General features: G+C 50.1%; 9 protein-coding genes across 9 annotated transcripts; 3 read left to right on the top strand and 6 right to left on the bottom strand.

Annotated features, from left to right (window-relative positions):
* Positions 1-64: 64 nt before the first annotated feature.
* MUP3 (low-affinity methionine permease) lies at positions 65-2121 on the bottom strand (the record flags this gene model as incomplete). Its single annotated transcript, XM_062871829.1, has 4 exons — positions 65-359; positions 421-818; positions 875-1608; positions 1680-2121. 4 exons carry the CDS (start codon positions 2119-2121, stop codon positions 206-208), a joined length of 1728 nt encoding a protein of 575 aa, XP_062734151.1. The 3' UTR covers positions 65-205.
* Positions 2122-2501: 380 nt separating this feature from the next.
* On the bottom strand, positions 2502-4077 carry QC761_000590 (uncharacterized protein; the record flags this gene model as incomplete). Its single annotated transcript, XM_062871827.1, has 3 exons — positions 2502-2833; positions 2886-3227; positions 3279-4077. 3 exons carry the CDS (start codon positions 4075-4077, stop codon positions 2502-2504), a joined length of 1473 nt encoding a protein of 490 aa, XP_062734150.1.
* A 701-nt stretch (positions 4078-4778) lies between these two features.
* Positions 4779-6919, bottom strand: QC761_000580 (uncharacterized protein; the record flags this gene model as incomplete). The annotated part of the gene is made up of 2 exons (XM_062871825.1): positions 6214-6919; positions 4779-6150 (listed from the first exon to the last, which is right to left on the bottom strand). Exons 1-2 carry the CDS (start codon positions 6537-6539, stop codon positions 4779-4781), a joined length of 1698 nt encoding a protein of 565 aa, XP_062734149.1. The 5' UTR covers positions 6540-6919.
* A 622-nt stretch (positions 6920-7541) lies between these two features.
* Positions 7542-9561, bottom strand: QC761_000570 (uncharacterized protein; the record flags this gene model as incomplete). The annotated part of the gene is made up of 4 exons (XM_062871824.1): positions 7542-8343; positions 8398-8954; positions 9029-9146; positions 9224-9561. The coding sequence occupies 4 exons, from the start codon at positions 9559-9561 to the stop codon at positions 7542-7544; spliced, it is 1815 nt and encodes a 604-aa protein (XP_062734148.1).
* Positions 9562-9944: 383 nt separating this feature from the next.
* On the bottom strand, positions 9945-10922 carry QC761_000560 (uncharacterized protein; the record flags this gene model as incomplete). The annotated part of the gene is made up of 1 exon (XM_062871819.1): positions 9945-10922. The coding sequence occupies one exon, from the start codon at positions 10920-10922 to the stop codon at positions 9945-9947; it is 978 nt and encodes a 325-aa protein (XP_062734147.1).
* Positions 10923-11595: 673 nt separating this feature from the next.
* QC761_000550 (uncharacterized protein) lies at positions 11596-12298 on the top strand. Its single transcript, XM_062871818.1, has 2 exons — positions 11596-11775; positions 11828-12298. Exons 1-2 carry the CDS (start codon positions 11636-11638, stop codon positions 12210-12212), a joined length of 525 nt encoding a protein of 174 aa, XP_062734146.1. The 5' UTR covers positions 11596-11635; the 3' UTR covers positions 12213-12298.
* A 2412-nt stretch (positions 12299-14710) lies between these two features.
* QC761_000530 (uncharacterized protein) lies at positions 14711-15160 on the bottom strand. The gene is made up of 2 exons (XM_062871816.1): positions 14919-15160; positions 14711-14862 (listed from the first exon to the last, which is right to left on the bottom strand). Exons 1-2 carry the CDS (start codon positions 15120-15122, stop codon positions 14794-14796), a joined length of 273 nt encoding a protein of 90 aa, XP_062734145.1. The 5' UTR covers positions 15123-15160; the 3' UTR covers positions 14711-14793.
* Positions 15161-15659: 499 nt separating this feature from the next.
* QC761_000510 (uncharacterized protein) lies at positions 15660-17143 on the top strand. Its single transcript, XM_062871812.1, has 4 exons — positions 15660-15960; positions 16019-16213; positions 16261-16891; positions 16944-17143. The coding sequence occupies exons 1-4, from the start codon at positions 15805-15807 to the stop codon at positions 16973-16975; spliced, it is 1014 nt and encodes a 337-aa protein (XP_062734144.1). The 5' UTR covers positions 15660-15804; the 3' UTR covers positions 16976-17143.
* A 3502-nt stretch (positions 17144-20645) lies between these two features.
* Positions 20646-20887, top strand: QC761_000495 (uncharacterized protein; the record flags this gene model as incomplete). The annotated part of the gene is made up of 2 exons (XM_062871809.1): positions 20646-20819; positions 20885-20887. The coding sequence occupies 2 exons, from the start codon at positions 20646-20648 to the stop codon at positions 20885-20887; spliced, it is 177 nt and encodes a 58-aa protein (XP_062734143.1).
* Positions 20888-21490: the final 603 nt, after the last annotated feature.

Below are 21490 nucleotides of genomic sequence, written 5' to 3'. Positions count from 1 at the left end.
GCCGGGTGATTGTTCAGCAAAACTTTCAAATCTTTCTGGGACTGGTAACACCTTGCAGGACTGCTTTGAAATACAAAATTGATCTTTCTGGGAGCGATGTTGGTGCTTTCTGGATTGGTACGGCAATCTTCCATCTATACAATCGATTGATAGACACAGCAGCATGTGGAGAACCACACAGCGCGATCGTTTTAATACTAGGTAGTCAAGTGGTGTGTTCGTCTTCTTTTGCAACACGAATGAGTTTTGTAATAGCTGTGCCATCCCCCAAGACCTCGGTTGTTTCGTCTAATTCGTATCCGCCAAGTTTAGGAAGAACAACGACAAGCACAAACCAGTAGAGAACCGCCAATAAAAGTCTACCACATCGAATCAGTCATGCTCTCATAGTTTGCGGCGTGCATGTCATCTGGTACTTACACGGAAATGCCCACCAATGCATAACTGACCCTGAACAAATGATCACCATGGCTCTCACCAGCCATGGGCATGAATGGGGCTGCAATCATGGCAATAGATAACACGATTCGTGCCCACACTGCAGGTAGGAATGCTTTGTATGGACGTCTCAGATCTGGTCTCGTCTTCCGAAGCCAAATGAGACCAAGACTAGTCGCCAAAACAAAGAACTGACCAGGATATCCTTCCACATCAAGAATGAAGGAGTATATGTTGCGAGCCGGGACGCATATCACCACCACAGAGGGAATGTAATGGACCATGAGTGCTCCCAAAGGGGCTCCCAACGGCTGAGAGGACGACCAGAGATGTCCATAAGGTAGGAGACCCTGGCGAGCAATCTCTTGGTTCAGTCTCGCCTTGAGCGTTGGGAGTTAGCAACGATCACCGTTCGGCTCAAGGTGTTGGCACATACCAAGGAGAATGTGACAACCATAACATTTCCAGCAGCCGAAATAGCCACAGCTAGAGGCAAGAAGATCCGCCCGGTCGTTTCTCCCAACAGCCTCTGGAAGAACAGCGCTGCAATCAGCTCGCCACTCTGCTTAATCTCATCCAATGGGACAATGAGAAAATAGGCGACATTGACCAGAAAGTACAGGAGACAAGCTGTAAACAAGGCAGTGGGTGCGGCTGATTTCAGTGTCTTGACTGGGTCCCGCACTTCGTTGAGCACATTGTTGACGTTTTGCAGTCCCGCATACGAGTAGAAAACCTTGAATAAGGCAGTGCTGATGATGCCCCAATTCCAGACAGACCCCTCCCAGATACTATCCCAAGAAGGTAGCAGTAGCCGCGTCGTTTCGGATGGGGTTGTGGGACGGTAGCCGGCCAGGACCACCACGGCAGAAGCAAGTGTCATAAACACGATCAAGCCAATCTTGATCCAACCCAGCAGGTTTTGGATGAATATCCCCGTCCTAAGAAAGCAACCATGAATGATGGTAATCAGCGTCATTAAAGCCACAGCGAGAGCCCGAACCTCGACTTTGTGTTCCGAGGGCTGCTTCCCGAGTGCGAAGAGGGTGTACTCGCCAAAAACGATGCAGTTGCTTGCCGTGAACCCCAAAAGTACAGCGTGAACAGCTACAATGGTCGACGCCAGAAATCGAGGGCGACGATAAGTGAATTCCAAGTATACCTTGTCGCCTGTGGTAGATTTCAAAACGGACGTGAGTAAGTGAGGATGCTGTTGTTGAGGATAGCCGAGATTGACTTACCACCTGAGCGCGGAAGCATACATCCATATTCCAATCCAACAGCCAATCCAAACCAACTCAAAACGGCACCGGCGACCCAAAGGGTGAGGCTGAGACCGATACTCCCCACTGAACTGACTATGCTCCCCGGAGTTGCAAAGATGCCAGACCCGATGACCCGCGAGATGATCAAAATGTAGGCACTTCTCCAACCTAGAGTACGTCCCAGGACGGCTGTCTCGGGAAGCACATCATCTTCAATGTCTCTGCGAGTTGTCGAGATGATATCACCGCTTTTGAGTGTTGTGGACGAGGCGGATGTCGAGCTGGATTTCTGCCGTCGGTGGCCTTGGCTGATGTGGACGATGGCAGCTGAGGGCGGCGCTCGAAGAAGAGGTGTTGTCTCTCCATGTGAAGTTGACTGGTTAGGCATTCTGAGAAAGTAAACAGCTAATACACACATATCTACCTCGGGCTGTACATTCGTTCACCTGTTGCCAAATGTTTGTCGGAACAAAAATGTTGATGGACCACGGAAACAGCATTTTCCACCACAGAACCGGAATCCACGGCGATGTTGGATTTGTAAACTAAAGCGGGCCTGTTCCAAAAGGTTGCGTAGATGGCAATATGGACGGAATCGCATCAGTTTGCGTGTGAGGGACAGGAGATGGCGTGCTTGGCCTGGCATTGGACCGCGCCGCGTCACACCATTCATGTCCAACCCAATCCTCACCCGTCTCGAAAACCGGTAATTTCATGCTTGTGATATATACCTTGGACGCATTTATGAAAAATGTGCTTCCCGTTCCCATTTGTACCCCTGCCTATTCGCGCTGGTATTTATAAATACTTCGCTTGTTTCACTGTCGGATCGTTCCTCCCGTCGTGCTCTCCCATGGCAAACTCGTTTGAGCTGCTGCTACTCTCTTCCCCCCCACCGCCGTGGTGGTCGCTATCATACCGACCATCGTCATCGTCACTGTCAGCCTGACTCTCGTTCTGTTGACTCGCCTCTTCCTCACTCGCTTCACCCGCCATGTTGGTAGCAGACTCATCTCCGTTTTCACTGCCGCTGTGGCCGTAATCAGAGTCAGAGTCGTCACCCGCCAGTGCTAATTCTTCTGCTAGCGATAACCGACGTTTGATGGCTGGTCTAACAAAGTCTTGATCATCTATGGAATATTGGTCAGTTCAAGTCCATTGCGAGGTACTTTGCAAACATACTCTCTTGCTTGATGCCCTGTATCGTGTTTCTCCTCGTCATTCCTTGTCTTGAACCAATCTCTCCCTCCGAGTCCGAGGTTGGCATCCTCGCCGGGACTGTTATGTTGCCCCTCGACATGCCAGCCCGAAGAGGGCTCGAGGCATTGTAAGGTGGCGTGGGCATGTTTGCTGGGAAAGAAACATGTATAGATGGCTGCTGTCTTTGATGACCCGACCTCGACGGATCGTTGCTAGTAACTGGCCTTGATGACGACCGCTCAGACTCCAGCTGCTCAAGTTCGAGCGCACGTAGCAAGAGGTTATTGTAGCCAGAGTAGAAGTTTTTTTGCACAAGATCGAAGCCTGTCGGGGTTAGCGGTTCTACCTTGAATCAGGAAAGGGGGGGCGACTGACTGCCTCCATGCAATTGATTAATTTCTTTGACTAGCTGGAGCTGACCTTCGGCAAATTCCAAAGAGTCAACTGCTACCCTGATGGCAGCCTGGACTCTCAACTCGGACTTTAGAGCATTCTGAAGGCCGGATATTTCTTGCCTGTAAGATGCTGGAGGTGTTGGTGGTTGGCGTTTTTGTTCATGTTGTCGATGTGGGGTAGAGATATCTTCATGTAGCCTCGGAAACTCTTCTGTGTCTTTTCGATGATGGCGTGACCTTGTTTGGTTGGCAGCCGGTCTCGCACATCGTAACGGACTGGAGACAACACGTGTATGGATCACACCTTCGCTTGGCCGAGGTGTCTTTGGAGTCTCAGGCGGCGTCCTTTTCATCAATATCGGTGTAAGTGGACGGGGAGTAAGTTTGGACAAGCTGGCTGCGGATCGCAGCGCTGATTCAGACCGGCTATGCTTCAGTCGTCCACCTCGTAAAGATACTTGTCTTGTCGGTGTCTGGTCTTCAAAAGCAGACAGGGTAGTTTGAAGACAGGCCAGGAGCTGCCCCAGGGTTGGGCAGAGTATCTCCCCGAGGCGCTCGCCGGCTTTATCTTCGGGCAGCAATTCGAGGAGGATGTGGAGGGCATGAGACAGACTGGATCCCAAGTTGAGGACAGCACCGACCAGCACGTCCTTGTCCGAGTCTCCGATTGGTTGGGGGAGCAACTTAAGCCTCTGGATTGCTAGAATGGGGCTTTCTGCAAAGGTATCGCGCCTGACAGAACGGAACAGCCATGCCCCCAGGTCAGGGAAAAGCTCCATCTCGAAGATACTCCCGCCGTCTAGTAATCGAGGGCGTACAGGCTGTGCCAAGTCAGGGACTGTGGGAATCACAGGAAGCAAGAACAAAGGGGGGTCCCTAGCCGCGAGGTACCGCACACCTAGAGTTTGACAACATCAAAAGAGGAGTCAAAAATGAGGTTGACAGGGAAGAGCGGTGTGCCGCATCGATCCACATGCCACCGAATCTCGGCCCGCTGACTGGGTCACTGTGTGGGGTGATTGAGACACGCTAACTCGAAACTGGAAAGGTCCCCCTGAAAGCAGCATCGTCGGGCTCATCGTGGTGTTGGTTCAAGAAGGTCTGTTGTGGCCAAAACTGACCCAACAGAAAGTCGCACAAAAGATGCAATTTTCTCACGTGTTTGGTCTGTGACACTTGGTAAGTAGAAGAGATGAACTCTGTCTGTTGATTGGTCTGAGCCAGAGACAGGGGTCGTGTTCAGAGCTGACATTAGGGTTAGGGGTGGTCATGACACTGACACTGGCATGCGGAGGACAAGAAGAGTTAGGTCATGAATACAAAACAAAAGCTACTTTTCTTTCCCCTGGTATCATAAACTCCAAAACAGCCTGATTTCCCTGCTAATATAGGGTTTGTCGTATTTCCCACTCAACTTCAACTCCAAAGTCTGCTCCTATCCGACCATCTCTTCCCTCTTCTCTAGGCATGGATCCAACAATCAGTGAGCAAACCGGAAATCCAGTCTTTTCAGGCCCTCGTCCTTGCTGTTGAGAGTATAATCCTCCTGTTGCTCCGGTGTGAGCTCATTCCATTTGGCGTCCCTCAGCTTGTTCCTCCAGATGTAAAATGCTTTGACAAAGTAAAACTGCACAATGTTGTAACAGACAATACCAAGCAGAATCCGGTTTCCACGAACGTAAAACGGCCTATCCTCGTCACGGTAAATGTTGCTGGCGAGGATGTTGCCGCTCTGGACAAACATATTGTAAAGGGCAGCCGACACGGCTCTTGTCCGGACCGCGTTGCTGTTGCGTGCGTTCCAGCCGACCAGAATGGCGTGGCAGTAAGGGTAGGACAAAAGACCAGTCATGATTCCATAGCGAGCCCATGGAGAAGCATTCGGATATGCGACCAAGGCCACGAAGAAGGGGAACATCCAAATGTTGCTGATGGAGGAGACGATTGACCTCTCTTTGAATCGCTTGGACACCCAAGTGATGATGAGCAAGTTGACGGCAAACATGAACTGAGCCGGAATGGCCATCAAGTTGGCTTCAAAGACGCCAAAGCCCATTTGTCGCAAAATGAAGGACATATAGGTGTTGAGGGGCGAGGGGGGGATGTAGGTGGTCAAACCAATGAGGTACAACGGCCACATCTCCCAGTCCTTGATGGTCTTCCAGAGGAGGACAAGACCAACACCCTGGCGATTGTTCATGTCGCCCTTGGAGGGGTCATCGCGGAGCAGCCGATTCACAATGATGGATTCCTCGCGGTCTGAAAACCAGCCGTCTTTTCCCCGGAACCAGTTACGGGTTTGACAGGGTCCGGGGGGCATGAGAACCCACGAAAAAGTGCCGATAAGGAGTGTCACGATGCCTTCGAGCAGAAAGAGCCACTGCCAACCACTCCAGCCACCAATTCCTCGCATCTTGAGGATGCCAGCAGCGAGAAGAGAACCGACAATGTTCACCGTGCTGAGGGCCGTCCAGAACCAGGCGAGACGGGTGGGCAGTTCGTTGGACTTGAAGAAGTAGGTGAGCCACAGCACGATGTCGGGGATGAACCCGCCCATCAGAAAGCCCAATAACACCTTAATGACATAAAATCCAGCCTTGGTCTTGAGGAACGCCTGCGAGCCAGCCACAATGGACCAGCTGCAAATGAGGAAGGGAATCCAACGGTCAGCACCGACCCTCTTGCTGATGAGCCCAGATGGAAGTTCTGCCACCAAGAAAGATGCCAAGAACAAGGTCTGGCCGTAATTGAAGTCGTTCGTGTCCATGCCAATCTCTTCCAGCATCTTATCCGTAATGGCGCGGTTGATGTTTCGACGATGCAAATCGAGACCACAAAACATGATCCATGCCCTGTAGACCGAATCCATTAGTAAGAGAATTCCATGTTGGAAAGAGTGTGTGGTAGGTACTTACCAAAGCATGATTCTACGGTCAATCTTCTTGACCAGCTTCCGCTCCTCCTCGGCCGACCAGGTAAAGCTGGGGTCGAAGCGATGTCTGTTCTCGTAATTTACGTTTTCGTATGTGGTGCGCCAGTGATCCGCCACAGCCGGATCAGAAAAGATGTGATCGTTGGTTGAGCCATAACCATCAGCATCAACGAGTGACTCTTGGGAGATTGAACCAGAGTCTGAGCTGCTGAGGCCGGTATCCGTCTTCTTCTTCTCCTCAGCAAAGATCTTGGGCGACGGAGAGGCCACCTCCTTTGTGTCTTTGGAGTCGTGGTTGGTGGGAGTCATGTTGACGGCAGCGTTCCGGCAGGCCGGAAACCAAGATGGAAGATGTGCTGGGTAGGACCTCGTGCTGTAGGTACCGCCTGAGACACAGTTTGCATCTCCGCGGATGTAACATGTGGGAGAGGTTTATATAGAGCCAGGGCGATCCTCAACCACATCGTCAGCGTTCCCGGCCTCTTACTCGCCAGGGTTGCAGTTTGTAGCAATGTTGTCAACACCAGGAAGTCTTGCGCCATGGTCAGGATTGTCAGTCTTTCCACCTTGGAGCTGTTATCAATGGCGCAATCTTGCACGTGTATGGCATTGTGTGATATGCGCAAGTTGCATTGCACCTCGGGAGAGTCAACGGCCACCAGAGCAGCCACTGGGATGTTGTCTGTTCTGTGGGATGGATTGCCACTGGGATCTTGCCCCAGATCCGGGATATAGGTCCCGACAGACGTCCACCCCGCGCTTCCAGCCCTTTTGATGCGGCAAAGTGCATATCTCCGATGTCGTTTGTGATGTCCCTGTTGTTTAACGACCAGTCTGGACCTCTAAAACAGACAGAACCACTAGGGCCAAAGTAGTAAGCACGTCGTTGGCAAAGCCCAGCTACTCAAACTATCATTTCTACACATCATGGTTGCCAGAGGCCAGGATAATGGCGTGCTTCTTTCAACGACAACAACAGCGGCATAAAGGGGAAGGGTTGGGGCTATCTATGGAAATTTTCGAGTCGCGTCAAAGACAGGAAAGTGACACCATTCTGGCCCCGGCTTAAATCCGCTCTCAACCGGCCATGTTTGGTGGGGGGCATGGTCAGCGTGGGGGATGATATTCACAACTGCATAACCGACCATCACGTCATCTGCGATGCCGCAAAATGGGACTCAAGGGTAGCAGCACATTTCAGAGCCAAGGACGCACGAATCATGCTGGCCATCCAATGTTGTAACTCATCGAGTCAATCGTCTTGGTTCAAGCATGCCATTCGTATATAGGGCCCGTGCACACATCGACCCCCTACCATCTCACACTACCCGCTGGCGTGCTCAGGTCCCTCAAGGGTTCCTCATCATACTCGTTTGTTACCCCTTTGCTACCAGCCCCCGTCTCCCCATCGCCCGCAAATCTCTTCATGAACCAGGCTGGTTCAAAGCTCCCAATCATCAAATACACTGCCAAAACTACCAGCCCCAATACCTGGAACGCAACGAGAAGGCTCACACCAACAACTGCGCCTTGGGTTAGGACGGGCTTGTTCGTCATCACCTGGCCCAGATCGACAAAAACTTTGCGCGCCAACGTACTATCCTGGGTGGCGGCCTGCAAGACGGCTTCGTTTGCCAGAACCATGGCAGTCCACAAGGTCGTGTTGGGCCCTCGTTCAAACACTGAAAGGATGTCGTTCATCATGTTTTCCAACTTGGTAGCGGCTTGTTGCTCTGTGATTCTTTCCTCTTGCCTGCTCCGGGGAGTGAGAACAGATTGACATTCCTTGGACATGCGGCGGTCAGAAATGAACATCTCGGCTGGAGGAAAGGCAGAAAACCGTGCCAGAGGCATGTTGTTTTCCAAGCACACCATCTGAAGCGTCTCCAGGGCGTCAAGCCGTGGGAGCGATGCATTGTTGGACGCCGTGCTGTTGATAAAAGCCCGAGCCAGGGTGTGGAACCAAGTTTGGTTACCAAAAAGAGCCTGGGCGGAGATCATGAGTGGCCCTGGGGCAATGTTTGATGGCTCGGTCGGCCCGAGGGATAAGAATGGATCGGTGGTAAAGTTTTCAACAAAATCGGGGCTGTCAAGCGGCACGTCACGATTAGGACTGGTTGATGTAAGCATCACTTTGCCGAAAGCCAGAGGGAGTAAGCAGACTTACCTCACGTCGACAAAGTGCCCTTCTAGGTCATCAAACCCCAGATCAGGGAATGTGTTTAGCAGTGGCCCAACTTTCTCTTCGTTGAGATAGTTGGGCAACTCAAAGTACCCCCTTGTCGTGGTTGCTGTGCAATGGTATGTTTTCTGATGCCTGATTTGCGAGGGATTTCGGACATCACCCGTCAAAACATTCCGGACCATCCGTATAAACAGATCTTCCTTGATATCGCGTCTGTCTCGGCTCCTTTCCGGCCATGGCGAGCGTCCTGATGCCCCGGGTACGCAAACAGTCACCAAGGTGTTTGGTGATTCAAAGACTCTTGCAAATGGTCTTGGTCCAGAGCAAACCGGGGGAAACTGGGCAATCGCCTTGCAATCCGGAAGACTCTTCATCCGCAAAGTATGGCTTTGGTAGTAGCCCGTGTTCAGTCTGGGGACTAATGAAACAAACATGTGTTGGTGGGAGAGATCCATTATGTCCGGCTCATTGGCTGGACGAAACCCGCCGAGTGAGGGTGTTGTTGACACGTCTGATGCCTGGCCAGCTTCGGGCCATAACTGTGGGTGTCCATCAGACTCTTGGGAGTTGACCAGGCCGTGTTTGACTTTTTCCACCACCCATTTTCGCTCACCATCTCTAGCATTTGAGGTGTAGCGTCAAGAGCCTTAACACCTTGACCGAGAAAGGAGGTTGGAACCTTGATGGTCTCATGGCTCACGACAAGAGTGCGAATGGAGGTAGAATCAGAGCTGGACATGATGAGTTAGCAAGAGGATTAACGAGCAGAATAAGTGACGCACTGATCATGATGAGGATGACTGCCAACCACGACAAGGCGGCATTGTCCCACAAGTTATGCTTGGACTCCGACCCAACACTGGCAGCACGTTGGACGACGGCGTACACGACTGGTAGGGCGACGATGGAGGTGATGGTGTTCATGGTCTTGATCGCTTTGTCGTAGTCGGCCATGCGGTCCACATTGATGGGTTCAACCCCATGAGGTAGCTCTGTCCGCGTCTTGGGATTTGATACCCAGACGGGGCCGGTGCTGAGGCCACATGTATAGACCCATGGTATCAGCAGAAGCGCAATGTACAGGACGGTGACAAGAACCAGACCGACTGCCCCGATGATGTGGCTAACCTTTGAGGCTGTTGGCATGGTTGTTTGGGTTTGACAAGAGGCTCGACATTAACAAAGCACACGATAGTGGCGTGTTTTGTAAGAATTTATATACTTTGGTCCGGGCTTTATTGTTCACACTCAAAATGGAGGGCGCCTGGCCAAGACTGGCGATGTCGCCCAAGGGGAGCTTCCTGAAACCGCATCCAATCACTGTCTCGAGGCGATGAAACGGCCACTGTCGTTTGGCATGACCCGATGATAACATTAGAAATTACCAGCCATGCCATTCAGGAAGGTCTGCCCCTTAAATCTGGTATCCCAATCCCCCTAGCTTCCGTCTTTTGGGTCTTGTTCCCCACAAGTTGGTGTTGACAACGTTTGGCATTGAAAAGCTCTGTGTATGTACATGAAAACCGCCCTCAAGCCGGCATTTCGTATTTTGGTTTCGACGCCCACGCAAGATCTGATGACGAGAGCTCCGATGGTGAATTCGTGCTGCTCACTTCTACCGGCCACCGTTTGACTTGGGGTTGCCCGCGCGTGGGACACATACACGTGCACGCTCCGTTGTATTGGTGACCATTTACGTAGGCTGCGGGGCTTTGGCTCCATGGACTTGCTGCTCCCGCTTCGTGTTGCCATGAAAGGGCCTGGTCGCTGTGATGTTGGCAGTGACTGTGGTGAGAGCCATCATGCTGCGGTATTTGCTCTCCCGAATCTGCCCGTCTGGACCTCCTCTTCCACCAAAAGAACAAGCCGGCGGCGATGGCAAGGACGCCGACGATGGCGCCGACAACGATGCCTGCTGATTGCCCACCACCTAGTCCGCCGCTATCCCCGCGTAATTTCTCGTCGGGCGGTTCTGGATTTGGGGTTGTTGTTGATGTAGGTTCATGTTGCTCGCCGGGACTGACGTTACTGTCATCCAGGACATGGCTTTCCGTAGGAGCCGCCGTCGTCGGTGTTGGGGATGTGGTTGCGGATGTGGTTGGGAACTCTGGCGGGGTGCGGTCGGATCCAGACGTGTCGGGTCCGTGAACGATGCCTCCAGAAGGCCGTTCGACGCCGAGGAGATTGAAAGATGGGCTGTTGGCGCCAAATCCAGCTACTCTTCCTGGCCTAAGGTTGAACCAACATGGTGTGCCAGAGGTGAAGTTGAGAACAACAGCAACCGAAGCGTTGTATCCTGGCACCCGCTGGTCGTAAAAGTTGCGGCCGCCTCCATCGCACCAGCCGAATAGCGTTGGGGTTGGAAATGGGCTTTCATATGTGACGTTGATCGTGTCCATGTGTTGATATGTGTGGCTTTCGGTTGGGTAGATGAACCAGACATCATTGTGGCCATTCTGGCCGACCGCCTGAGCACTGAGAAGCGCGAGAGCGAGTAGCGTTCGCATTGTGGTCGCTGCAGGACCGCCGGATCAAGATCTGAAGAAAAAGTAGGAGTAGGAAGAGGGTAGGATTGCTCGCGAGATGCAACTCCCGGTCCCATCAATTTGGCTGTGCAGGTCGGCTGGGGGCGCCAAGATGCGGCACAGCAGGGCGCATGGCTCAGGAAGATGCTGTTGTTGGGGGCGGTTATTTCGCTTGGCGGTTATTTCGCTTGGCGCTGCCTTCCTTCGGCCGATCAATGCAAAGGCACGACTTCTCGGCAAGCGCAGTTGGAATGCAACAAACATCTCGATAGCTATCAATAGAGATTCTGGGGCCGAAGCTGTTAAAAACACAACCGGAGCGTGGAATCAATGCTGTGAACGAAATTAGGTTACACAACGAGTCGGTGACCTTTTGTGCCGTTCTGTCAGTGTCAACATCTGAACTTGAACACCCGCTCCCTTCCTCTTCAGCTTTACCTCACCTTGCACATCGCCAGTACATATGAAAATATCTTTTGTTTGCTGGAGCTTTCAGATACAGTATGCGATTACCAGTCCCCGTATGATTAGCTTTTGTTTTGAGGATGAGTAAGTGGTGACGTCACAGACTATTGAGCGGATGCTTGTTGTTGAACTCAAAGTTTCCCTTGCCGTACTTGCAATCACTTTACATCGTCACAATACTCTGCAATCACTTTACATCGTCACAATACTCGGCGACCACATCACCGACCATGGACCCCAAAGCTCTTAACCAAAGCCTATCTGCACCAACCTTGCGGCGGACCACAGACCCAATCCGTCCTCGACCCATCATGCCCTGGGGTAGAGTGATAGTATATGGTCTGTCGGCCGGGTTCTTAGGAGTTGCTGCGTAAGTTCTCATTCAGGTCAATGCCGTTTACTTGCAACGCTAATAATTGCAGTATGACGGTTAGCGAAAAAGTCGAACAGTTTTTTACAGGCCGCCCCAACTCCTACGTGCCAGCCAAAACTCTCGCTAGGTTGCTTGGGGTCACTCCTCAAAGCGACCAGCAGTTGTGGGGTCTCAACATGGCAATGCATTATGGCCAAGGTGCAGCTGCTGCCGTGATCAGAGCAGTTGCAAGTTACTCTTTGGGCATGAGAGGGCCATTCACCGACTTTATGTTTATGGGTGTTAGGCTGTTGATTGACCAGACGCTGGAAAATTGGACAGGCGTTGGAGCTTTGCCTTGGACCTGGCCGGTAGACGAGCAAGTCGTGGATCTGCTGCACAAGGGCGTTTTTGCATTTGCCACAGGGTATTTGGTGGACTGGTGGATTCAGTAACCGTGAGTTGGATCTCGAGATGCAGATGAGCCAACCAGACAGATGATTTAGTGAGAAAAAAATAAAGATCCGCAAGCTTTTCCAAACACTGCTGTTGATGCAATGCAGGGGGGTGGCGTTCAGCAATAGCGACAACACCATGATTAGCCCAAGGCGTCTTGCAATGATCTAACCGTGGCACAGCTGCCAACGCAATGCTCTTCATGCAACTAGGTGATGGATCAACACCACCTATGTGAGCCAACAAAGACGCAGAGGCGACTGAGTGAGATGAGTCCATCGCACAGCACGGAGATATAATTTCGAGGCATTTCCAAAGGTCTGAGACTTGACATTGTGGCTCCGGACACCATAACTCTTTTGTCCTCAGGTTTAAACATGTCTGACCTCGGCCTATTGGTGGGCTCGCAGCTCAAAGACCCAGTCATTTCCCATGCAACATTGCTGGTATGTCATTGAGTCCAATGATTATCTGTCAGACAATACCTTACTCGCACACATCCTTTACACCAGGGGCTTATGTGGTCGGGGACAGCATTCTCAATCATGATAGTAGCAACCCGGATTTATCTTCGTCTCACACTATTGAAGAGGCTCAAGGCGGATGACTGCCTGGTCATTGCCTCACTTATCCTCTGCCTTTGCTTGCTCACTCTTATGGACCGTCTTGGCCCAGAACCTTTATCTCATGATTGAAAATGTCGATGACTTCGACATATCTGTGGTCGTGACTCTTATGGATAAGGCCACCGAAGGTCTTCGCGGAATCATCGCAAGCTACATGTGTACTTGGACATCGTTGTGGCTCATCAAGCTGGCCTTTATGGTTTTCTTTCACGGACTTGGGAAGCAGATTCGGCATCAGCAAATCCTGTGGTGGTGCGTGCTCGTCTACATTCTGGCAAGCTACGGGGTCACAATTGGCATGCTGGACTTTCAATGCTTCGCCGCCAGTTGATTTGACATCATCGGTTAGTGGAGGCTTCCCTCGCTTGATATTAATAGCTGACTGACTCTTACAGTAAAATGTCGAGCAACAGACATCAATGTCGCAATCACTCGGAGCTACGTTCAGATGGCCATGGATATCTCGTCAGATGTCTTGGTTGTTGTGGTTTCCGGCAATATCGTATGGCGCGCATCCATACCTTGGAAGAAGAAGCTCATGCTTAGCGGGATCTGTTGTCTCACTGTTGCCATGTTGGTGGCAGTGATTATGTGAAACGCGTATGGCCATCAATCCACCTCCCGGGCCTAAGTTGGATGTTGTTGTGGACGATTGAGATGGCATTGAGTGAAATTGATTGCTATTGACAAGGAGCAGGTCTAACATGTAGATTTCACAGCAATCACGGTCGCCTGTGCCGCCTCTTTCCTAAGCCTTTACTCTCATACAAAGCGAACACTTCAAAAAGACAGCTACAGAATGCACAAGTCGTCTGCTTTCTCCAAGGAAAAAAAGAGCTTTGGAGCAACCGAGACGATGCTCACTGCCGAACTCTCTCTCTGGGAACGGAGCGACTTGGAAGACCAAGCTCGAGCGTAGAGCGAGGAGACGCTGTGGGACACCAACACAGCCATCTATGCTCCACACACCTTTCGGCATCCTCTTGCGCCGGTTGCCCCAAAAGACCAAAAAGCAACAGGCCGCAGATACAGGTACACGAAGTATAGCATGGCTTGTGAGGAATCACAAAGAAATGGATAATTGTGTATTGTGTCCAATGATTGGTTCGGGGTGAGTGGAAAAAAGCCCCACCGATGATTAATTCATTCTGTCTTCTCCCACTTGCTTAGGCGATCATATCTGATGGCAGACAAACCAATCCTCATTCTGGGCTCGACCGGGCCCTCCGGCACCTGCCTTCTCCACGAGCTTCTTCATCGCCAGAAGCGAGTTATCGCCTTTGTGCGCCCAACCTCCGCTTCCAAAATCCCAGCCGATCTCGTGTCTTCCAACTCCGACAATCTTCAGGTGGTGCATGGCCAGATCGACGATGAAGCAGCCCTCGGTGAAGCCGTTGCTCAGTGCAGCGCAATCATATCCCTCATGGGCCCAGTCCAGGAGTCCATGTCGTCTCGTACACCACTTCCATATCCGACATTCTACGAAAACCACGTGCTGCCCGTGATGAAGCACGGGATTAAGCGCATTGCTGCAATGGGCACGATCTCTATCTATACAGAGGACGACAGTGCCGTCTTCGAGGTGGATTCTGCGAACAGGCGTGAGCTCGATGTTCCCAGCCGCATTTAATGCCATGCTTGGGATTGCTAGTGTTTTTAAGGAGGAAGCAGACATCTACTGGACCATCTTTAGGTTGCCCATGCTCCTGGGAGGAAGCGATGAGACGGCTTGGAAGGCGGACCGTGAAAAGGGTGAGGCTCAAGCTGGCCCGGTGAGCAACGCCTGGACGGGAAAGTTGAACAGATCAATTCTGGCCAAGTGGCTCGCCGACTGGGCTGAGAATGAGAGAAAATGGGTACGAGAACTGCCGGCTTTGAGTAGCTGATTGTTATGTTGAGTACTGAAGAATAAAAGATTGCTTGTAGATACATCCGGGTTCTGCATCCTCGACCCTCAACAGTAACGATTCGTCCGCAGCCAGTTGCACATGACGGTCCCAACACACGTGCAACACATGCAAGCCTAGCAATATGTCAGCACCTTGTGGTCAACGCATCAAATCTTTGGGCCAAGTCTACCTTTCTCTTTCTTTCGGCATCATCCTTGCCTTCAATACATGACAATGTTCGCGCGCTGTTGAACCGGTACATGTTGTAGCACGCATTGGGGTTGATAACATCGGCGCATTCATCTGTTCTGGCAAGCTCTCGTGTGCACTCCTGCATCGACTGTCCTAGGGACGTGGAAGCCCACAGGGCGAGGAGACCGAGGGACAGCTGCATCGTGTGTTTGGTGAAGGGCAGAGTGAGTAGGGACTGATGTAGTGATGTGGAATCGCACACAACCTCGCTTGAGACGCATGTTCAGATATATTCGCTGGATTCCACTCGCGCTGGGGGTGTGGCTCAATGACAAGGCGACTCCGTCGGCAATGAGTCCGGCGCATGGTTTGTGATTATACCCAGTCGGCAGTTTTCCTGTCAAATGGGAATACAGCCGCTCATATGGCACCTCTCTTGACTAGCCAACCAGGAGGCCGAGGAGTCGACGCCGGGTCAATCTAAAAAGTGATTATTGGCAGGTAATAGTCACAGTAGGACTCGGGCTATGCGTCATGGGATCTGGACTGAACAGAAGCTGGGCTTAGTACTATTGCCACTTCTCCAACTCCCGGGGTTGAGATGCGCATGGCATATTACCCGTCATCAAAACCCACTATCGCTCGGTTCACGAACCGAAATATAGTGCTACTCTATTAAACAACACGTCTAGAAGGCCCAATTTAGAGCACCCATCTAATTCGTGGATAGACTGGTATTGTTAGATCGGCAGTCATTGTTCGAAGCAGGTTGAGCATTTCCACTGCCATATCTACCCCAGCCCTTTCTCACTCTTTTCAGTCTGATCCTTCTGCTGGTTTTGGTCAAGAGATCTCCTTTGTGCCTATTCCCTACCATCCACGCCATGAAGTGGAACGCCATTCTCGCCGCCTCTGGGCTGCTGTCGCCCACCCAGGCTTTGCTTCGGTTTGGGTGCTCCCAGCTGACAGTACAGAGGCTAGATCCGTTGGTGAATCCCGGCCAAAGCCCATCGCCCCATCTTCATCAAATTATTGGAGGTGTATGTGGACCACTTGCCTGCTACACATTTCCAAGAAGCTAACCTGCAGTGCCAATAGAACTCTTTCAATATCTCCATGGACCCGAAAGACGGGTTCGATCTTCCCAAGCTCTCAACATGCACGTCCTGCCAGTTCACCGAAGACTTTTCCAATTACTGGACAGCCGTTATGTTCTTCCGTGCCAGGAATGGCACCTTTAAGAGAGTGCCCCAGATTGCCCAGAATGGTATGGAGGGAACCAACGGCGGCATGGTAAGTTTATTAATGCGCATGCTGAAAGTTGCTAACATCCAATGTAGGTTGTTTACTACATGAGCGATGCCCTTTTCGACACAGCACAAAAGTCAAAGGTCACCGCCTTCAAGCCCGGCTTTCGCATGCTGGTCGGCGACCCATCATACAGCACGCGAGACCAAGCCAGAGACTGGCGCCAACTGACCTTTACCTGCATGGAGAGCCAGGCCAGCCGTGCCCCCGAGTACATCAGCTTCCCCCCAACTCCCTGCCGCGGTGGAATCATGGCGAACCATCGATTCCCGACTTGCTGGGATGGTGTTAACCTGGATTCTCCCAACCACAGAGACCATGTTGCCTACCCCGAGACAGGCACATTTGAGTCCGGAGGCCGATGCCCAGCTTCCCATCCTGTGCGGCTGCCCCAGATCTTGCTCGAAACAGTGTGGGACACACGTGGCTTTAACAACAAGGAAGACTGGCCTGCTGATGGCAGCCAGCCATTTTTCTGGTCGAGCGGAGATGGCAGTGGCTTCGCCAATCATGCCGACTACGTCTTTGGCTGGGAGGGGGACTCGCTCCAAAGAGCCATGGACGCGCACACCTACGTCAGCGCGCCCATGCTCAAGACTCAGACCATTGCACAGCAGAACAAGTGCACTGTTCGTGATTTCGTCAGAGAGGACTTTTCAGGATGTAAGTAAAGCCTTGTTCGCTTGTCATCTGATACTGACCGTATTATCACCAGGGCTCAAACAATTACCGGGCGTTGCTATGTAGACGAGGGTACGCGAAGATCAGGGTGGCAGGGGGGGGGGTCTTTATTGCGAGAACAATCGTGTTTAAAGCACAGAAACAGTCCGTTGGTCTACCTAGTCTGGCTACCCTCCATGAGCTAGTCTTACTCAGCAGCATAGGGGATAGACATCTAAACGTCAAAATGCCTCATACAGCTTACCAATACTTCCAAGTCACACTATTACATAATGCGCCCTATGGGAACGCCTAGGAGTCAGCCCGCATGACGCCAGCCGTCCGAGCTTTTAATGGCCCCCAAACATTATATCAGGATATCCATGACCCATGATTTTTCCATCTTCTTCAGCATTGCGAACGCCATGGACAATACCACCACATGTCAAATATGTTTCCATCTCAACGTCAGTCTGCGAGAGGTTGATTCTGAACTGGTCAAGGCCACAGCCATCACCGGATGCACAGGGTGTGGCTTGCTTTTGTCTATGACTTCACACTTCTTCCAGGAGCAGGTACTCGCTTTGGATTTACTGGTGGATTGTCCAGCATCACTTGAACCTCGTGGTCCTCTGCAGATCCATGTCAAAATTGCCAACAACAGCGTTCACGTCCTGGAGCTGTTTTGACACTCAAGCACCCGCGACAGGATTTGCAAGCGGGTGGAAGAGCAAGGAATAGGAAAGGGTATTGGCTGGGCTAGACGTCTGGCCAACCATTCAGACTCTCCAGAATGTTGGCATCTGGCCAAGGAATGGTTAAATGATTGCCGAAAATACCACTCTGAGTACTCTGGGCCTGCCAACCTCCAGCTTCCTACCAGAGTTATCTCTGCCCATCAGACCACTGCAAACCCCAACCACATCCAACTATGCACACCACCGGAAGGGTCTCGAGGAACGTACATTGCACTGGGTCATTTGTTGGGGATGGTCTATACCGACCAAGGTCAAGCTAACAGCAAAAACCTTTTCCATCTGGAAAGACAGATTTCTGCTGGACGATCTTCCTCAGACTTTCCGGGGCACAGTGAGGATAACAAGAGCCCTTAGTAAACCATATCTCTGGATCGACACGCTCTATATCATGCAGGACAGTCAAGAGGATTAGGCAAAAGAGTTATCGAGGATAGCTAGTATTTACACCAATGCAATCCTGACCATTGGCGCTAACCAGTTTTCGAATTGCCATAGTATTATCTTTGGGGAGAGGATGAATCGGGACACGGAGGCACTGGCCGTCCAGTTGCCACTGACGACACCATGCTCCTCGGACTGTCAGTATTGTACAATATATGCAAGGAGACGTCGAAGCAGGAGCTATCCATTTCTCAGCCACGCCGTGGACTCGGATATCGAATCTACGCGCGAGGTTCCCGTCACCAAATCACTCACATCCGGATTACATTCGCGTGGATGGACCATACAAGAAAAGCTGCTTTCCAAACGCATGCTACACTTTACTCCGTTTAAAATAGCCTAGGAATGTACCAAAGAGGTGTCTTGCGAGCCGACTCTAGGGTAGCGTCCCCAAGCAGTTTCTGGTCTTTCGCAGGGCATTTATTAACCCCATTAAGAAGTGGACAAAGACTGAACGCTAATACCAAGTCGAAACAGGATATAACGGCATGTTGACGCAAATACACGGTCCGCTCGTCCAAGAAGCTCGGGGTAACATATCCAGTATTATTCACTTACACTAGTAGCTTATTATTCTTGAATTGTCGGCCAGGTGTTTGACCGTTGAGACCGACCGGCTTACAGTACTCGCCGGAAATACCGACCGTCTCTGCCGTATTACTTCGCAGCAATACTATTACGGAATCCTCTCTAATTATACGGTTCGAGGACTGCTTTAGAGATACAAACCAAATCCAAAACGCAAATAAGCAAGCCACCGTTTACTAGTAGGCTTAGCTCCATCGTAGTCTTTTGGGTCTGTTACCGGGAGAGTCGGTTTTATACCCAACCCCAAGAGGTTTACGCTTTTCGTCTCTTCTGCAACGATACACCATATTTCGGGACAGCTAGCGTCAGAGAACCCTTATGGCTCAGGTAGGGGCGCAGTGGATATCACGGGAGTTTTAGTAAAGATTGTAGTGGAGGATGAGAAAAATAGCAAATGTGGAAAAGATGGATCCCTCTTTTTTACAGTCGATATCATAGATATAAAAGCAAAGTGCAAGGTACGAGGATATTTTTAACCAGACGTGGAAGATTATGGGATAGAAGGCTCCCAAATTGCTCCACCCTACTTATTACTCCTCAGGTATTGTCGACATTTTCGTAAAGAAAGGGAGTAGACTCTTAGAATTGTTATACTTAAAGCGGGAGAAGAAAATAGTCAGCCAGCGTTTCGTCGTATAGGCAATTTCTCTAGACAGGTTAGTTTAATTAGAAGGAATATGAAACGGTTGTGCTGGACGGATTACGGTACATCCAGGTGTATTTTGTTTATATAGAACGAGAGTATTTAAACCGCTTAAGTTGCAATGCCTCGATTACCCCTTATATCCATAACCCCTGTATCGTCTATATATAGACTTATTTCTTATGATGCATGTGAGTTATCCAACCACTAGTTTAGCCCACTCTATTACCCTTAATGGGATAGCTTTAGATGCTTAGCTATTTGTTAGTAGGTGTGTAAGTATAAACGAGAGCGCCACCAACACCACCTTCAGACTTAGTGTTTTGACAGAATCCCTCTGAATTAAATAGGGACTTTAGTAAACGAGTATGTACTAACTCTCTAACTAGTCTATTAATTATTAATAAATATTAAAGGTAGTAGATCCTGCAGTTTGAGAGGCTCGCAACTCTTGCCGTGGAAACTGTTTTTGGTATTGCTATTGCTTTACAAGGGATAGTAACCTTGTGCTAATGCATGTTAGCCATATGCATAACTACCCCACACCAAATCTTTGCTACATGCTAGGACCAACCCGGAGATACAATGCAGAGGTTCCCACGAACGGTCTTGCGTCTCAGGGAAACGGCACAGACTATACAGCCCGTGGCCTGCTGCTGAGATGGTTAGAGTAAGTTACGTTTAGAAAGAAGAATACCTAATTATAGGGTTGCGGTAACCTTGTGGCTGAACTTTCCGTCGTGTAAGCTATGCCGTCTTTATTGATTTGTTAGGTTTGGTTCTATTATATAAGGAAGAAATTTGATTGAGCCGAATTTGCGAGATTATGGCGGTGACGGAGGGGAGAGGAGGCAGAGTTGGGGACTATTCTTGTTTAGCCTATACTAGACTATATAAAACCTTAGATTGCATTAAGGCGTGAATATTGGATGATTACCTTATAAAGGTGAATAAGCTGCCTGTATTATGAAACTGTGTGTTATGGACTCTAGTGGTTCCTGTAGTTAGCGTGTTTATTGTAAGCCTTCGACTAGGTAGGTTTAGAGACTGAATTGTTGGACATTAGATTAGCTGTCTGTATCTTGGCTGTAGCCTCTGCATCCGAATAATTACATAAGTATGCAGGAATAATTAATATTAATCTTAGAAAGGCAACACTTAGCGCAGGACTATCGGTTGAAATAACTACTTATAGAGGTCTAAGGAGGATACCGATATTTGGCTAGGAAAAACTATAAATGGAGATAGTTCTTATGTCTTGCTCCTCAACCTATTATCAGCAACATTTTCGCCTTATCTACTAAATTTTCTATTTAGTCTTAATAATATGAAGGTTTTAACTCTCTTTAGCGCCTTTGCCGCTCTGACAAGTCTTGTTGCTGCCGCCCCCTCCCCAGGTGTTTCTCCTGTCGCTAATGCCGCACGCGGTCTTGAACCTTTATCGCCCCCTTTGTCGTATGAAAAGGTTACTCCCTTCACCGATGTTAATGAAGTTGCCGCTGTTAAGAGGGAGATATATATTGACTAAGATTTTGCATACCGATATAACTGACAATATGCATATAGTAAGGCTCGCCAGGGTGTCTATGTGACTGTCCACATCTACTGGGGCGGAACCAGCATATATATTAGCCTAGTCAATCGCGGAGCCTGTGCTAACTTGGTTCCCGCCTGGAAAAACGTTATCTCGTCCTTTAGACCAGACTCACCCCTTGTATGCTGGATCTACGAGTAAGTTCCCATTATCCAACACCTGAATAATAAAGCTAAGACAATAATTCCTAGTGGCGATTAGTGTACTGGAGATTGGTACGGACCTATCTATAATCCTGGTATTGCAGACTTAACGATTGTTAGGTGGAATAATCGGATTAACTCCTTTATTTATTAATAGAAAAAGGGGAAAGGTAAGCTTTACCTTCGTCTTGTTACAACAGAAGAAAAGTAAATGATATGTGGGAAGCGTAGAGTAAGATCAGGTGGTTTTGGAGCGCAGTGTGACTGAGGGGCTTTTCTTATTTAATACTCGTTTGTGAATTTGTTACTAGAATCTGTAGTTTCTTTAGCTCTCTGAGAATATAATACCGGTTGATGTTCTTAATTACCACGATGGTTGTGATTAAGTCGAAATGATGTACTGGGATATTACACTTTCCCTATAGTAAAACTTAA

The sequence above is a fragment of the Podospora bellae-mahoneyi genome, chromosome 2 (genome assembly GCF_035222275.1).
Source record: "Podospora bellae-mahoneyi strain CBS 112042 chromosome 2, whole genome shotgun sequence".
NCBI lineage: Eukaryota > Fungi > Ascomycota > Sordariomycetes > Sordariales > Podosporaceae > Podospora > Podospora bellae-mahoneyi.
This window is presented reverse-complemented; position numbering and strand designations above follow the sequence as displayed.

Coding starts and splice junctions, on each gene's coding strand:
- QC761_000550 (XM_062871818.1), top strand. CDS start 11,636: ATGGACCCCAAAGCTCTTAACCAAAGCCTATCTGCACCAACCTTGCGG. Junction 11,776..11,827: donor GGGTTCTTAGGAGTTGCTGC/GTAAGTTCTCAT, acceptor TAATAATTGCAG/TATGACGGTTAGCGAAAAAG.
- QC761_000530 (XM_062871816.1), bottom strand. CDS start 15,122: ATGCAGCTGTCCCTCGGTCTCCTCGCCCTGTGGGCTTCCACGTCCCTA. Junction 14,863..14,918: donor ATGCCGAAAGAAAGAGAAAG/GTAGACTTGGCC, acceptor ACATATTGCTAG/GCTTGCATGTGTTGCACGTG.
- QC761_000510 (XM_062871812.1), top strand. CDS start 15,805: ATGAAGTGGAACGCCATTCTCGCCGCCTCTGGGCTGCTGTCGCCCACC. Junction 16,214..16,260: donor AGGGAACCAACGGCGGCATG/GTAAGTTTATTA, acceptor CATCCAATGTAG/GTTGTTTACTACATGAGCGA. Junction 16,892..16,943: donor CAGAGAGGACTTTTCAGGAT/GTAAGTAAAGCC, acceptor TATTATCACCAG/GGCTCAAACAATTACCGGGC.